Here is a 17,965-nt window from a genome sequence, read left to right as displayed (position 1 = left end):
AGGCAAGAAGAGTTACTGACGGGAGGAGGGCGGGGAGGTGGGAGATGGTAGAGCTGAAGGGCTGTCGAAAGATGAAGGCCAGGCTGCAGTTTCACTCAACACCTGATGTTGATGGCAAAGGATTGGTTCTTTACTGGATTCAGTTCTATCTAAGCCTCTTGAAAAAATGATCCAGTGATGTCTGGGTAGCAGCTCTTTTTTTCTTGTCATAGATGACAAGGTAGCACTGGATTGCATTCTGAATGGCTGCTGCAGCCTTCGTGTACTGGTCTACATTCAGTCCTGTGCCTGAAAAACCAACAGTCCCTCCTCAAATAAAATCCTCTTGCCGTTTCCTGTGTCATGAATCTCTTCATTCTTCGGTTTCTTTTTCCTCTCTTCTCTCTTCGTCCTCCCAATTCTTCATTGGAGGTCTTCATTAGAAAGTGCCTTGTATCGCACAGCAAGGAGTTCAGTGAAGTCGCCCTCTTGCAGATCTGGCTTAAAAATACTGTGCCACTGGACTCTATACGGTGCTGTAAAGCACACAAAAGCATGGCCACTTGTAGAGGATGCATACAGCTGACAAATGTATGCTAGACACGTGAACTAACTTATGTGACTGGACATGGCGAATGCACTTTGCCTCTATGAAAGTGTGCAATTTGAATTTTTTATTTAGAGGACTTACTGTAGTTTGGTTTTTTTCTTTAGATGGTATCCTACAACAGCCAATGAGATTGTTGTCTGCCTCAATGGATAAAACCATGATTCTTTGGGCTCCAGATGAAGAGTCAGGAGTTTGGCTAGAACAGGTAAAATGTGAATATTTAAGGACAAGAAAAATGAGTTTGTTAAGCAGTAAATCCCAAGTCTGTGTTCCTAGAGCTACAGATGTTCACTCTTTGTGTATGTTAAGTAAGTGAGAACATAATCTCTGGAATCATTGTTTTCTGTTGTGAGAAATTGGTGATGAATTGTTTTCTGTGTATTGTTGAGTAGGTTCGAGTAGGAGAAGTAGGTGGCAATACCCTGGGATTTTATGATTGCCAGTTCAATGAAGATGGCTCCATGATCATCGCTCATGCTTTCCACGGAGCATTGCACCTTTGGAAACAGAATGCTACCAACCCAGTAAGGAAAATATTTTTAAATCATTTCCGATCAAATAGAGTAAATCGTAAGTGAAGCCTAGGGAAACAGTGTTGTTTTACCTCTAACACTCTTCAGAAACTTAGTAGAGGCATTTAAGTTCAGATGATGTCACTTTTTCTGTAGATGTTATTCTGTTGTTATACTAAGAAAGAAACTTATGGTTTCCTAAGAATAAAATTCAATTGTCTAGCATTGTTGCAATATTAAAATTTGCATGTAGTTAAAATTTTTACTTAAGTGAAGTTTAAACTGCATAAAATTTAAGCTCTCCCTTAAGCTATATACATTTTGTGCTGAGAGTTTTTCCTAAAATGTTTAATTTCTTTGTCTTATGCAAGATAAAATAATTTGGTGTTTTCCTGTTGGATAGCTAGGTGCTCCACTGATAATTTGTTGAGTTGTTGAATGACTGGCTGACATAAGGGCATTTAGAAGGACCTGTTATTTTATGATGGAATATATTAATGCTCTCAGGGGCTCTTGATATGTGTAATTCTAAATGATCCTGCAAATATTGGGCTTTTCTAGATCTTTCTTGCACTTTTTACTCTCTTGGAGAGGGATAATCTTCCTCTAGGTAAGTATGATAGCGGCTTTACAGTATTATTCCAATCTCTTGCTTCCTAATTTGCTTGCGACCTGCTTCTCTGGGTTTAGGGAAATGGGATGACAGAAACAGTGTTAGGAGCATGTGAATCTTGGCCCCAGAACTTACTAGCTATGTTTTTGAGGACATTACCGAACCTTTGTCTCAGATTCCTCATCTGTAAAATATGGACAGTAATAACACCTACTGAGAGGGATATGGCATCGTCCCATCACTTCATGGGAAATAGATGGGGAAACGGTGGAAACAGTGTCAGACTTTATTTTTTTGGGCTCCAAAATCACCGCAAATGGTGACTGCAGCCATGAAATTAAAAGATGCTTACTCCGTGGAAGGAAAGTTATGACCAACCTAGACAGCGTATTAAAAAGCAGAGACATTACTTTGACAACAAAGGTCCGTCTAGTCAAGGCTATGGTTTTTCCAGTGGTCATGTATGGATGTGAGAGTTGGACTGTGAAGAAAGCGGAGCACTGAAGAATTGATGCTTTTGAACTGTGGTGTTGGAGAAGACTCTTGAGAGTCCCTTGGACTGCAAGGAGATCCAACCAGTCCATTCTGAAGGAGATCAGTCCTGGGTGTTCATTGGAAGGACTGATGCTGAGGCTGAAATTCCAATACTTTGGCCACCTCATGTGAAGAGTTGACTCATTGGAAAAGACTCTGATGCTGGGAGAGATTGGGGGCAGGAGGAGAAGGGGGATGACAGAGGATGAAATGGCTGGATGGCATCACTGACTTGATGGACATGGGTTTGGGTGAACTCGAGGAGTTGGTGATGGACAGGGAGGCCTACTACTACTACTACTAAGTCGCTTCAGTCATGTCTGACTCTGTGCGACCCCATAGATGGCAGCCCACCAGGCTCCCCCATCCCTGGGATTCTCCAGGCAAGAACACTGGAGTGGGTTGCCATTTCCTTCTCCAGTGCATGAAAGTAAAAAGTGAAAGTTAAGTCGCTCAGTTGTATCCGACTCTTAGTGACCCCATGGACTGCAGCCTACCGGGCTCCTCCATCCATGGGATTTTCCAGGCAAGAGTACTGGAGTGGGGTGCCATTGCCTTCTCCGACAAGGAGGCCTGGCGTGCTGCATTTCATGGGGTCGCAAAGAGTCAGACACGACTGAGTGACTGAACTGAACTGAGAGGGATTTTGGAGTTTTGCCAAGAGAACACATTGCTCATAACAAACACCCTCTTCCAACAACACAAGAGAAGACTCTACACATGGACATCACCAGATGGTCAATACCGAAATCAGATTTATTATATTCTTTGCAGCCAAAGATGGAGAAGCTGTATACAGTCAGCAGAAACAAGACTGGGAGCTGACTGTGGCTCAGATCATGAACTCCTTATTGCCAAATTCAGACTTATATTGAAGAAAATAGGGAAAACCACTAGACCATTCAGGTATGACCTAAATCAACCCCTTATGATTATACAGTGGAAGTGACAAACAGATTCAAGGGATTAGATCTGATAGAGTGCCTGAAGAACTATGGATGGAGGTTCGTGACATTTTACAGAAGGCAGTGATCAAGACCATCCCCAAGAAAAAGAAATGCAAAAATGTAGAATGGTTGTCTGAGGAGGCCTTACAAATAGCTGTGAAAAGAAGAGAAGCGAAAGGTAAAGGAGAAAAGGAAAGATATACCCATTTGAATCAGAGTCCCAAAGAATAGCAAAAAGATAAGAAAGCCTTCCTCAGTGATCAGTGCAAAGAAATAGAGGAAAACAATAGAATGGGAAAGACTAGAGATCTCTTCAAGAAAATGAGATACCAAGGGAACATTTCATGCAAAGATAGGCACAATAAAGGACAGAAATGGTATGGACCTAACAGAAGCTGAAGATATTAAGAAGAGCTGGCAAGAATACACAGAAAAACTATACAAAAAAGATCTTCAAGACCCAGATAATCAGGATGGTGTGATCAGTCACCTAGATCCAGACATCCTGGAATGTGAAGTCAAGTAGGCCTTAGGAAACATCAATACGAACTAAGCTAGTGGAGGTGATGGAATTCCAGTTGAGCTATTCCAAATCCTGAAAGATGATGCTGTGAAAGTGCTGTACTCATTATGCCAGCAAATTTGGAAAACTCAGCAGTGGCCACAGGACTGGAAAAGGTCAGTTTTCATTCCAAACCCAAAAAAGGGAATGCCAAAGAATGCTCAAACTACCACATAATTGCACTCATCTCACACGCTAGTAAAGTAATGCTCAAAATTCTCCAAGCCAGGCTTCAGCAATATGTGAACCGTGAACTTCCTGATGTTCAAGCTGGTTTTAGAAAAGGCAGGGGAACCAGAGATCAAATTGCCAACATCCGCTGGATCATGGAAAAAGCAAGAGAGTTCCAGAAAAACATCTATTTCTGCTTTATTGACTGTGCCAAAGCATTTGATTGTGTGGACCACAACAAACTGGAAAATTCTGAAAGAGATGGGAATACCAGACCGCCTGACCTGCCTCTTGAGAAATCTGTATACACGTATTACTGGACATGGAACATTGGTTCCAAATCGGGAAAGGAGTACATCAAGGCTGTATATTGTCACCCTGCTTATTTAACTTCTATGCAGAGTACATCATGAGAAAATCCGTAATTACTGGGAGAAATATCAATAATTCTCAGATATGCAGATGATACTACCCTTATGGCAGAAAGTGAAGAAGAACTAAAGAGCCTCTTGATGAAAGTGAAAGAGAAGAGTGAAAAAGTTGGCTTGAAACTCAACACTCAGAAAACTAAGATCATGGCATCAGGTCCCATCTCTTCATGGCAAATAGATGGGGAAACAGTGTAAACAGTGAGAGACTTTAATTTTGGGGGCTCCAAAATCACTGCAGATGGTGACTGCAGCCATGAAATTAAAAGACGCTTGCTCCTTGGAAGAAAAGTTATGACCAACCTAGACAGCTTATTAAAAAGCAGAGATATTACTTTGCCAAAAAACGTCCCGTCTAGTCAAAGCTGTGGTTTTTCCAGTAGTCATGTATGGATGTGACAGTTGGACTATAAAGAAAGCTGAGTGTGGAAGAATTGATGCTTTTGAACTGTGGTGTTGGGGAAGACTCTTGAGAACCCTTTGGACTCCAAGGAGATCCAACCAGTCCATCTTAAAGGAAATCAGTCCTGCATATTCATTGGAAAAACTGATGCTGAAGCTGAAACTCTAGTATTTTGGCCGTACTGATGCGAAGAACATTTGAAAAGACCCTGATGCTGGGAAAGATTGAGGGCAGGAGGAGAAGGGGACGACAGAGGATGAAATGGTTGGATGGCATCATCGACTCAATGAACATGAGTTTGAGTAAGCTTCGGGAGTTATGATGAACAGGGAGGCCTGGCGTGCTGCAGTCCATGGGGTCGCAGAGTCAGACACGACTGAGCAACTAACTGAACTTTACTGAGAAGGATTTTATGATGCTAAAATGAGTTAATACTTGTACAGTGTGAAAAGCAGGGCCTGACACATACTTGATACTATATATTTTAAATAAATTGATGAAAGAAGTCAGAACATAGAGCAGAATTGAGTCATCAGAGTTTGAACATGCATCTAATGGCTTCCCTTACAAAGGAAAAATTCATGTATCCCGAGTGGTGCAATTGGTTAGTGCCTGGTACTTATTTAGGTACAGATTCATGAATTTGCTTGACCTTTAGTTTGAGAGCTTTGTAATAGTTGTGTCATATAGAAGGATTTGAATTCTCAGTACATGCAGTGATTCACTTTTCCCCTTTGTATCTGCCATTTGGAGTTGACCTTTAAGATTGTTTTTACTATTATATGAACTAGGGAATCATTATCTATGACACTTCCAGATTTTTTTAGGATAAATTTAATTTTGTTCTTAAGAGCTCCTTTGAGCCATATTTTATCTGGTCTTTGAGGGCCTTCATGAGAAAAAGCATTAGATGAGAAGGAGGACAAACCTACTACTCAAACCAGAGGACAGAATTTCACTGTACTTTTGCTTATAACTTGATTTCAAATTTATAATAGCAGTTTACCAAATATTTAGAGTAATTTTTTAATAGACTTTATTTATTGGAAAAATTTTAGATTTACAGAAAAATTGAGCAGAAAATAGAGTTCCCATTTACCCCTGCCACTCAAGCATGCATAGCTGCTTCCACTCTCCACATCCCACACACATTTGTTATAGTCAAGGGCAATTTCTAAAAACAAACGCTGAGCTTCAGAGCTGTGTTGATAGTCAACAGTGCTGTACTTTTTTCTAAATCTTTTGGGAATTCCCATTAGTGCTAACTTTAGAGTCAATTCTTATATTACAGAAGAAATTAACAGGATTTCTTTGTTCCAGCCTGTTTATGTTTTTGGCCAGAAAATAATATGGCTTAACCACATTCATCAGCGTTGGCTTTGAATGACCTTTTAGCTATTTACATAAATTTAATTTTTCTCTAAAGTTCAAGTTTTACACCACTTGAGTTGTTCCAAAAGATGCTTTGTGGACATTTTCTATATTTCATTTCATTATTGGAGAAGGCAATGGCAACCCACTCCAGTACTCTTGCCTGGAAAATCCCATGGATGGAGGAGCCTGGTAGGCTGCAGTCATGGGGTCGCAAAGAGTTGGACACGACTGAGCGTCTTCAGTTTCACTTTTCACTTTGATGCATTGGAGAAGGAAATGGCAACCCACTCCAGTGTTCTTGCCTGGAGAATCTCAGGGATGGCGGAGCCTGGTGGGCTGCCATCTATGGGGTCGCACAGAGTTGGACATGACTGAAGCCACTTAGCAGCAGCAGCATTTCATTATTTGTTTACTGGTTACTGGTGCCGGCTCCCTCAGGAGGTCGACTAACTAGGTTTGATTTAACCTCTGTCCTCTACACGTGCAGCTTTCTACTTAACAAAGAGTTGGGCAGGCATACGCTCAGAATCTACAGACTCGTGTTACCCAGTACTCCTTATTATTTAGTTTGACAATTAAATACTTGTGTATTACTGATACCTAGTATGTGCCAGTGTTGTATAAATATAAATTCATCTGACTATCATAATGATTGTAGGAGCTAGGTAGCTCTTTTAGAGTAGAGTTAATTGAGGCACAGAAAGATTGGGTAATGTCTGGGTTCCAGGAGGCATTCACAAATGACAAATGGAGGGGACTTCCCCAAGGAAACTGCTTTGAAGGACACAGCACATATTTGAATGTTTAAGTTCTATTCTACTTGACTGAAAAACAGAGCCTGTTACTGTGAATTTCCATCTTTTTTACTTAACTTTTCACCTTGTTTGGGAGCCATGGTCTTTCCCATATCAGACCTGAGGGCTGAAGGCATTATCGGACTTAATTTTGAATGAAAATACATTGATTATTTTGATGTATCATGAGCACTTTCATTGCAGAAAGAATGGACTCCAGAGATTGTTATTTCAGGACACTTTGATGGTGTCCAAGACCTAACGTGGGATCCAGAAGGAGAATTTATCATCACTGTTGGTACTGACCAGACAACTCGACTTTTTGCTCCTTGGAAGAGAAAAGACCAGTCACAGGTAAAACATCTTCCTTCTTGATGGATCCACTTGAAAAGAACATCCCTGAGTTCATGAAGAGAGGGGCAGCAACATAAGTCATTAGGGAAATGCAAATTAAAATGATGAGATGCCACTGCACACCCTCGGGATATCTGAGGTATAAAATACAGACAGTGGCAAGTGGTAGTAGGTTGCAGAGAGACCGGAACTTTCATACATTGCCAGTGGGAATGCAAAATGTTACAGCTGCCCTGGAAAATAGGTTTCTTGAAAACTGAAGCATTCCAAAGAAGACATAAGATGGCCAGGAGATGCGTGAACAGATGCTCAACACTAACCATCAGGGAACTGCAAATCAGAACCACAATGAGATACTCCCTTTCATCTCTCAGAGTGGCTGTGATCAAATAGGTAACAAACAGCGAATGGTGGCAAGGATGTGGAGAAAAGGAGCCCTCCTGCCCTGTTGGTAGGATCGTAAATTATAGCAGTGCTATGGAAAATGGAGTGGATGCTCCTCAAAAAATTAAAAATAGAACTACCCCATGATCTAGGAATTTCATTTCTGGGTATTTATTTAAAGAAAACAAAACACTAATTTGAAAAGACACATCCACCCCCATGTTTATTGAAGCATTATTTACAATATTTACATGTATTTATTTAATGTAATTATTGTAAATAATTACATTATTAACAATAGCCAAGATATGAAAGCAGCTAAGTATCTAGTGAGTGAGTGAGTGAAGTCGCTTAATCATGTCCGACTCTTTGCGACCCCATGGACTGTAGCCTACCGGGCTCCTTCCTCCATGGGATTCTCCAGGCAAGAGTAATGGAGTGGGTTGCCATTTCCTTCTCCAAGCTAAGTATCTGCTGATAGATAAAGAAGACATGGTATATATATACAGTGGAATATTAGCCATTAAAAAATGAGCCATTATAACTGAGTCAGCTGTGCTGTACAGCAGAAATTAATACAGCCTTTTAAATCAACTATACTTCAGTGAAATTAAAAATTAAGAAAAAATTTAAAAGAGGAAAATAAAGTCTTGCCATTTATAATAAAATAGATGAATCTAGAGGATACTGTGCTAAGTGATACAAGTTAGATGGAGAAAGACAATGTGATATATATGTATAATCTAAAAACAAACGAACAGACAAAGTGAAAACAAACTTACACAAAGAACAAATGGGTGTTTTCCAGAGGTGTGGAGCTGCGCGAAGTAGGTGAAGGGATGAAAAGGCACAAACTTTCAGTTGTAAATAAGTCACGGGGGTATGGTATAGAGCATAAGGAATGTGGTCAGTAATGCTTTAATAACTTCACATGAGGACAGGTGGGTGGTTACTAGGTTTATTATGGTGACCGTTTTGTAATGTATTTAAATGTCAAGTCACTATGTTGTACACTGTGTTGAAACTAACATAATATTACATATTTCAACTGTATTTCAGTAAAAAAACAAATTTAAGCATGCATGTATTCTTTATAATTCAAACAATTCAAATGTTAGTTGCCAAATTGTGTTTACTTTAGTTCCACAAAAAAGTTCTCTTATACCTTGTAATTTCAGTTTTAATTCATTAGGAAACACTGTCAGATGTGCAGTAAAAGCTAATTTCTAATATCATATAGTGTCACTTAATAGTGGTTGAGCCCAGTGTTTGTTGAAGAAACCTTTCAGTCTTGGCCCTAAGCTTTCAAAAACCACAATAAAACTTTACCACTGATAAATCATTGAACTGAGCTATACTACAAAGTATACTCAGTTTCTGATAAAAATTCATGAAACTGACTGTGCTAATGAAATTGGCCATTGGCATTTCTGCTTTAGCAGCATTTTGGTAGATTAAAATTAAGAGAGAACATTGGGAGCACACTATAGTCAAGCAAAAAAGGCAAATGATTTTGGAGTGGTTTTCAGTGACTCTTGGTAATTTGCTACCAGTATGACTCAGTTGTTGTTTACTCATGATCCTTTAAAAAAAAAAATTTCGGTAAATCAGACTTTATCCAAAGTGTGAAATTCTGCCCTTTGAAAGACGCTATCAGGAAAATGAAAAGATGAGTCACAGGCTGGGAGAAAATATTTACAAAACACATATCTGATAAAGGATTTTTATCTAGAGTCTACAAAGAATTTTTTAGAACTCAGTAAAAACAAAAACAGACAATCCAGTAAAAAAGAGGAGCGGGGGGAATGGGGCAAAAGATATTTCTCTGAAGATGATGTATTAATGGAAAGTAAGAACAGGAAAAGATTTCAGTACCATTAGTCATTAGGGAATGCACGTTAAAGCTATAATGAGATACCATTACATCGCTGTTAGAATGATTAATGTTGAAAGGCTGACTTGCACAAGTGCTGATGAGGGTGTGGGCAGCTGGATCTTTCTTACACTGCTGGTGGGATTGTAAAATGTATAGGCACTTTGGGAAATAATTTGACAGTTTATTAAAAATTATACAATCATCATTCAATTATCATACCCATAGGAAGTGTTTACTCAAGAGAAATGGGAGCATATATTCATACAGAGACTTGTAATGAAAGTTCATGACTGTTTTCTCAGTAAGACAGCTGGAAACAACCCAGATATCTGAGTAGGTGAGTGGATCAGTAATTTGTGGTATAGCCATACAGAAGGAATACTACTTTTGTATGGCTATACCAAGAAAAAAGTATTGAACTGTACATAACAACATGGATGAATCTGCCCCATGGTCATATTTCCGTGGCATAATGAATGATTTTATGTCTGATACTTTGCTTGTTGAAAAGAATTCAGTTTTTGAAATGTGCGATCATTTTTTTTTTAATCTTTTTTGGCACCCAGGTGACTTGGCATGAAATTGCAAGGCCTCAGATACATGGATATGATCTTAAATGTTTGGCAATGATCAGTAGGTTTCAGTTTGTGTCTGGAGCAGATGAAAAAGTTCTTCGAGTATTTTCTGCACCTCGGAATTTTGTGGAAAATTTTTGTGCCATTACGGGTCAGTCAATGAATCACGTGCTTTGTGATGTGAGTATTCCCCTAAATGTTTTAACTAGATCTTGCCACTTCATATAACATTTTAAAGAAGTTTTACTTAAGACTGTAAATGGAGAGTATGGGTAGAAAGGAAGTCAAATCATTTTATCATTGGCTTGATAAATTTTTGTGTATACTGTACAGGCAGTAATTTAAATATTAGTATAATAAATTTTATAACAGGTAAGCCCAAGACACTGTTAAAGAATTAAAATATTAAATTAAGATACAAATACTATGTATATTCACTGTGTTTGGTAACTGTGATAAAACACAATAGGTTATATTTTCAAGGAGATTATCATCTCGATGTAGATTAGGGGTAGGGGGCAGTGGAGCTCATGTACTTAAAATTGTTAGATAAAACCAGTTAATTGCTGAATCTTGTGTTGGCTAAAGTAATAGTCATAGGAAGAAGTGTCACTGCAGTAATGAGAAAATGGGGCTTCATTTGAATTTTGAAAGGGGTGAGTTTTTATTAATGTTCATTTTTATCCTCTTTCTACAAAAGATTTGAGCACTTATAAAAATACATAGGTTAGAAAAATTAGCAAGTAACCAGTTTTGAAGGAAGGGAAAGCAAGTAGCCAGGTAGTTGCATTACACAGAAATGCATGTTATACAGTCCTTTGCAGTCCTTAGAATTGGGTCACAAATTTGCTTCTGAGCTTGAGAAGGGTAAGTACACTTTTAATAGGCAGAAGGAAGGCGAGAAAGGGAGCAGAGAAGTGGTCAGAGCTGCTTGAATGAAAAGTGTTACCAAGGGAAATGGAGAACTGGGGCAGGGTCTAATGGTAGAGGACCTGGGAGGCAGACACAGTTGAGACTCTGGCACTGACGACGGGTCCTGAACAGAGGAAGTGATGAAATGCGCTTTGTGGGGAAGAGTGATGTGGGAGCAGGATACCTTTGAGCTCAGAGACTTTGAAGGCAGGGACATTAGCATCAGTCTGGGAGAAAAACAGAATCGTTTTAAAAGAAATGTCCAGCTGCACTTCCTAGAGTGTCCCATGGACACCTCTGGCCACGGGCTGTCTTAGTTAGGCAAAGAGGAAAGATCCTATTACATAGTTCTAATGCTAATGGACAGAACAGGATCGAAAGAGGGGCCTGGATTGTGGTCATTAGACGGAGCATCGTGTGGAGGGCTGGCTGGTTTGAGGATCTAACAATTCTAGGGATTGAAATGTGGCAGTGGGATTTCATGAGAGGTTAGTCCCTGGTATATATTCAGTTCTGTGTCCCAAGATACAGGGATGCTGTAGACTGGAAAGCCGCTTGCTGCTTTTTAGATGTTTTTTTCCCCATGTTAAATATTGGGATATGTAGGAACGCCTCTTTTTTGCTGTTTTCCATGGTGTTTCATTTTCTTGGTTTCTAAAATGAAGCATCCTGTGTCTCCGGTAACCAGTGTTGGTGAGTTTAAATTCCCATTGCTCATGTTTGTGTTCAGTTCCATCAATACAAAGTTTAGATTTTAAGAGATGCTGTTAGCTTATGGACATGTGCCAATTTTGATGGTTAGTATTTGTTTCACTTGTAATAACTTAATTGATATGCAGCATATAAACAGATTATTGCCACTTTAAAGAGTACTCTGTTGAAAAGTTTTAAAATACTCAAAATTTTAAGTATGTTTAATGAAAATACTATGACTGTGGCTTCCTGGGAAACATGTTTGCATGAGCATCACTAGGGATGTACCCATGAGACTCTCTTGTAAATAAAGGTTCAGGCCTTCCATTTTCAGCCCACTCTTCGCTAGAAGCCATCACAGCGCTTTCCTTGTCAAACCCTGAAACTCACTGAACTGTGAGGGTTCAGTGATCTTGTGGATGAGAGATACCCAACTTTATGGATTGGGTGGGGGCTGGGGCTGGGGTTAGCTGGAGCCTGTCTGCTGGAGAATGAATGCTTAGCATTTCATCTCTTGGTTCAGAAAACGGAAGTCTGGGTAGATAACCTTCAGTGTAAGTGGTCTTTACACTGCTTCTCAGCATTAATGAGCATAGCATTTTTTTTTCCCCCTGCAGTGCCTGAAGTAACAGTATCTTTTAGCATTTAAGACATGTCTCACACTTTTTATTCCAGCAAGACGGTGATCTTCCAGAAGGAGCTACTGTCCCTGCTTTGGGATTATCCAATAAAGCTGTCTTTCAGGGTAAGACTGAGTTCATCTGAATTCGTCTCCAGAATTACTGAACCTATGGTACTTACCACCTAGTCACACGCTTGTATAACATGTACTAGTGTTCATTACAGGTGATTTCTCTTTTTATAAATCACAGTCCAGGCATCTCTGCTCTCTGTCAGATATTTCATGGTAACTGCTCTGTGTGCCCGTGCACACCCTGAAATAGGTGCCGCTTTTCAAAGTGTATTTCATGGAGCACTTACAACCACAGATACTAATGTGGGTTGCCTGAAAAATGCGTTCCATAGTTTATAAAAAGTTTGGGAGATATTCAGTCAAAGGAAAAGGAAGGAATTGTTATGAAATTGACCACAGTGCATATGGAAAATACCAGAGCAGTGGAAATACCCTTGGCTTTGCAATCACGTGAACACAGCGTTCCTTCCCTTGAAGTGCCACCACTTTCTCACTGGTGGCCTTAACATTGGGATGTGTGTAGGAGACATGGGACCACGTTCGTGATGTTGATGCTTCTTTTAAACTAGGAGATATGGCTTCTCAGCATTCTGATGAAGAGGAGCTGTTCAGTGGTTTCGAGTATCACCAGGTGGCCTTCCAACCCTCCTTACTTACTGGTAAGAAAAGGCAAAAGTATGGTTTACTAGAAACACTAGTACACATAGTGTGGCATGTGTCACTGCTGACCTCAATATGTGCTTCAGAATTCACTTGCTTGAAAATAGAAAAATTAACCGCAACACTGTAAATTTATTATAGAACCTCCCACTGAGGACCATCTGCTGCAAAACACTTTGTGGCCTGAAGTTCAAAAACTGTAAGTTAAACTATACTTAGCTGTTTGGTCTGATTCTATCCTAACTTGTGATATTTTTCCCCCCACAATTTGATTTTCTCCTTTGCTTTCCTCTTAGCCACATTCCCCCACCCCCAGATCTAAAGATCTCTTGGTAGCCTTCATAAGGGGTGAGAATCAAACTTTACTTAGATTTTTATAATGCTGTGTATTATAGTTCCTAGATTTGTTGGTTTTGGTTTTTTAAAGTAGAGAGGCATAGCACCATTTTTTTTTTTTTAAACTATTACTCTTTTTTTTTTCTACAGTGGTTCCCTATCCGAACCTTTCTGTGATTTGTTATTAATATTTATTATACTGACTGGCTAGGGGTGAAAACTTGTATTTAATTTAGTAGTTTGAATAAGTTATAGTATTGCTAGAAAGCTGTATTTTTCTCCACTCTCTGCTTTTACCCCAGATACTTCCCTTGACAGAAATGTTTCTTAAAAGAACTGTGTGTTAGCTAGAGAGATTAATGTTTTCACATTAAAAAATTTTGCAGCATGAGATATATAGATACATTTCCTAAAACAGAGGCCATCCATTTTTTCTTTTTGAATTTTAGATACGGACATGGCTATGAGATATTTTGTGTTGCTTGTAGCAGTTCACAGACTCTGCTTGCCTCAGCTTGTAAGGTAGGGCATGTTACTTTTCTGTTCTGCTTGGTCACAGGTTATTTCAATCAGGCTCCTGCAAGCTTAGTGATACAGGCAGAATTCGACATGAAAGGCCACAGGTGCCTGATTTTTCTGAATCTTGCTTTCTCTGCCTCTTTTGCATCTGTCTCTTCAAAAGCTTGCAGTTGCCTTTTAAATCTATCTCAGCTGCACATTTTTGTTTTTCAGTACTTGGCTTGAGCCGATTTATGCCCCTACTCAAAAACTATTTAATCAGATATCTGAAAATTAGACCTAAAAACGTGATAAAAATTTTTAGTAATGGGAGTCCTGGAGACACAGGGGAAGGCAAAACCCCGTGTGCATTCCATCTGACCATTTCTCGAGGCCACTCCGGGTGCTGACCTAAAGGAGTGGTGTCCCTTGGCCCATGCCATGGTGAGGCAGGGGGGCGGCCCGGGCAGCGAGTCACCAGTAGGTGGCGCTGCAGAATTGTGCACTTGAGACAGTGGCCTGGGGGAATGGCCTTGAACTTGCTCTTCAGTGTTTATATCCTGTGGAGGATTATGTGAAGGATCTGAGACCCACACATTCCTCTGAATTTCCGCAAATTATCTACTTGTTTTAAACAAGCAGATACATTTATTTACTTGTTTTAAGCATGATGGTAAGAACTGCCCATCTGGATGGCCACCTTTGGGTTTCTTTGTTTTTGGTTTTTTTTCTGTATGTTTGTTTTTTGTCTGTGCTCTTGCTGTGGCTTCTTGCTGTTTGCCTGTGTTGAGCTGAGGGTCATCCTAAGAAATAGTGTCATGCTCCTTTTCCCCCACCCTTCTTTGTTTATTGTCCTCTTTGTGAGGGTGGTCCTGAGAGTTCTTCTTTCTGTTAATACAGGGGCCTTTGGGTAGAATAGGGCATAATAGCAATAACAACTGTGCTTCTATTGAGCAAACTTTTTTGTGTCTTAGAGCACTGTTATTCATATAATTATTTTCTCCTTTTCAAGTTGGCTCACTTCTAACTATTCAAATCTTATGCCCAGTTCTTTATTGTATTGTTTTCTTATTACTGAATTTTGAAAAGTTCTGTATATACACTGGATACTCCTTTATCAGATATTTGCTATGTAGATAATTTTCCACAGTGGCTTGTCTTTTCCTTTTCTTAGTGTTTTTTCAGAGGGCAGAAGTTTATGTTTTGGTGAAGTCTAATTTATCACTTTTGTTCTGTGTTGAGTTTGTGCTTCTTGTGTAGAATCTTAAGTAATCTTCGCCTGACTCAAAAATCTTCTGCGTTATTAAGCATGTTTGCTGTGCATTATGACTCTAATTCTTTATCAGGTTGCAAAATCTCCCTACAGTTTCTAGTTTGCAGAGAGTTTTTTATCAAGAATGGATGTTAGATTTTGTCAAATTTTTTTCTTTGTTGGCATATCATATGTTTTTCCCTTTTAATTTATTAATATGATGAATTACATTGAATGATTTTTCAAATGATGAATCAGCTTTGCATTCCTGCTCATGATATATATGTATATACGTTTTAAAAAATTACTTTTTTTATTGAGGTGTAACTGACATATATAACATTGTGTTAGTTTCAGGTATACAGCATAATGATTCGACGTTTGTTTACATTGGGAAGTGATCCCCACAGTAAGTCTAGCTAACATCCATCATCATACATAGTTAGAAGAAAAAGTTTTTTCTTGTGCTGAGGACTTTTAAGATCTCAGCAACTTTCACACATGCAGTACAGTATTGATGATAATTGCTGTGCTGCACTGCGTCCCCCTAACTCAGTTATCTGTAGCTGGACGTTGGTACCTTTTGACTCTTCACCCATTTCACCCAGCCCTCAATCCTGGCTTCTGGATAGGTGTTAGTGCTGTTAAGTTTTCCTCTAAGTATTGCTTTTGATGCATTCTTCAAATTTTGGTATGTTGTGTTTTCATTTTCATTCAGTTAAAAATACTTTTTAATTTCCTTCATCTTTTATTTTTTAACTATAGGTTATTTTGAAATATATTAGCTTCCATATACTGAGTATTTTTAAGGTATCTTTCTGTTATTGATTTCTAATTTAATTTCATTTTGTTTGAAAAGTGTAGTATAGCTTCAATCATTTGAAATTTAATCTTGGTAAATTTCCATGTTGTCTTGGAGAAGGTAGATTCTGTTTCTGTTGGGTGGAGTGTTCTGAAAAATACGACTTACATTGGTTGACAGCATTACCATCTTTGCTCTTTCAGTTCTGTTGTGTGTGGCATTTTAAAATCTCTGACGACAACTGTAAACTTGTCTTTTAATCTTTGTAGTGCGTTCAGTTTGTACTCTGTGTTTTGAAGCTCTGTTGTTAGATCCTAAGCATTTATGATCATTATGTTCTCTTGATTAACTGATTAGTTTATTATTATGAAATGAAACTCTTGATTTCTGATAATAGTTTGTGCTCTGAAATCCACTCTGATGTTAATATAGCCACTCCAGCTTTCTTTCTTTTTTTTTGGCCACACTGTGAGGCTTGCACCGTCTTAGTTCCCTGACCAGGGATTGAACCCATGCCCCCTGTAGTGAAAGCATGGAGTCCTTACCACTAGACGCCAGGAATTCCCCAGCTTTCTTTTGAGTAGTGCTTGAATTATGTGTCTTTTTTCATCATTTTACTTTTAAGTTATTTGTTAACTTTTATCTCAAGTGGATTTCTTGGAGGCAGCATAGAGTTGGATCTTTTTCTTGTCCTGATAATCTTTCATTTTAATAGGGGTGTTTATTAGACTATTTGAATTTAATGTAATAATTGATATTGTAGATTTACTTTATTATCTTGCCATTTGTTTTCTGTTTAATCCATGATTTTTGACCCATTTTACTTATTTTTGGTGAAGTAATTACTTTTTATAATTCCATTTCTTTTGTTTAGCAGATATAACTCTGTTGTGTTATTTTATTGGTTGTTTCACATTTTATAGTATGTGTCTTTAATTTACCACAGTTTAGCATCAAGTAATAGTGCACTGTTCATGAGAAAATAAGTATATTTTCATTTCCTCTATTTTGTGGTATTGTTTTTGTACATTTTGCTTCTTTACAGAAATCCCATGATACTATTATTTTTGCTTTAATAATCAATTATCCCTAAAGAGATTTAAATAATAAAAAATTTTTTCCATCAGATATAATTTTCCTTCTGCCTGCAGTATATTCCCCAACATTTTTTGTAATGTAGTTCTGCTGGTTAGGAATTTTTTGAGTTTTTGCTTGTCTGGAAAATATATATGTCTCCTTCATTTTTAAAGTGTACTTATGGTAGGTAAAGAATTGTTTGTTTTCCTTTCTGTACTTTAAAAATGTTGCTTTATTTTCTTCTGACTTGTGTTGCTTTGGATGAGAAGTCCAGTGTAATTTTTCTTTGTTACTCAATAATGGGATTTTTCCCCTCCGTGTACAATTTTTTGTTTATCACTGGTTTTAAACAATTTGATTGTTTTTGGTATAATTTTTTCTTATTTCTTGTGCTTGAGTTTTATTGAACTTCTTGGATCTTTCGGTTTATTGTTTTCATCAAATTTGAGGGCCATTAGCTTTTTAACTGGAGAAGGCAATGGCACCCGTCCAGTAGTCTTGCCTGGAAAATCCCATGGATGGAGGAGCCTGGTAGGCTGCAGTCCATGGGGTTGCAAAGAGTCGGACATGACTGAGCGATTTCATTTTCACTTTGCACTTTCACGCATTGGAGAAGGAAATGGCAACCCACTCCAGTGTTCTTGCCTGGAGAATCCCAGGGATGGGGGAGCCTGATGGGCTGCTGTCTATGGGATCACAGAGTCGGACACGACTGAAGCGACTTAGCAGCAGCTCTTTAAGTGTTTTTTCTTTTCATCCTTTTGCAGACCGTAGTTACACCTATATTTGGGTGGTTGTTGTTGTTATAGGGTTCAGTGATGTTCTTTTGTTTTTTTATTTTTTTCTACTCTATGATTCTTTTTGTTCCTTGGGGTAACTGTTCTTTGTTGCCAGACATCAAGTATTTTGAAGTGGCATTGTTTGA

The 17,965-nt window shown here is 38.6% G+C and overlaps 1 protein-coding gene across 2 annotated transcripts in view; it reads left to right on the top strand.

The window, feature by feature from the left end:
• Window positions 1–17,965, top strand: part of ELP2 (elongator acetyltransferase complex subunit 2) — a 48,228-nt gene that overhangs the window by 22,175 nt on the left and 8,088 nt on the right. For both annotated transcript variants that reach the window (XM_070778742.1, XM_019986652.2), the window contains exons 10-17: window positions 694–794; window positions 982–1,113; window positions 7,132–7,281; window positions 10,108–10,296; window positions 12,397–12,466; window positions 12,985–13,074; window positions 13,217–13,274; window positions 13,861–13,933. In XM_070778742.1, coding sequence (XP_070634843.1) covers window positions 694–794; window positions 982–1,113; window positions 7,132–7,281; window positions 10,108–10,296; window positions 12,397–12,466; window positions 12,985–13,074; window positions 13,217–13,274; window positions 13,861–13,933 — 863 coding nt within the window. The remainder of the gene's footprint in view (window positions 1–693; window positions 795–981; window positions 1,114–7,131; window positions 7,282–10,107; window positions 10,297–12,396; window positions 12,467–12,984; window positions 13,075–13,216; window positions 13,275–13,860; window positions 13,934–17,965) is intronic.

This window comes from Bos indicus, chromosome 24 (genome assembly GCF_029378745.1).
Source record: "Bos indicus isolate NIAB-ARS_2022 breed Sahiwal x Tharparkar chromosome 24, NIAB-ARS_B.indTharparkar_mat_pri_1.0, whole genome shotgun sequence".
Taxonomy (NCBI): domain Eukaryota; kingdom Metazoa; phylum Chordata; class Mammalia; order Artiodactyla; family Bovidae; genus Bos; species Bos indicus.
This window is presented reverse-complemented; position numbering and strand designations above follow the sequence as displayed.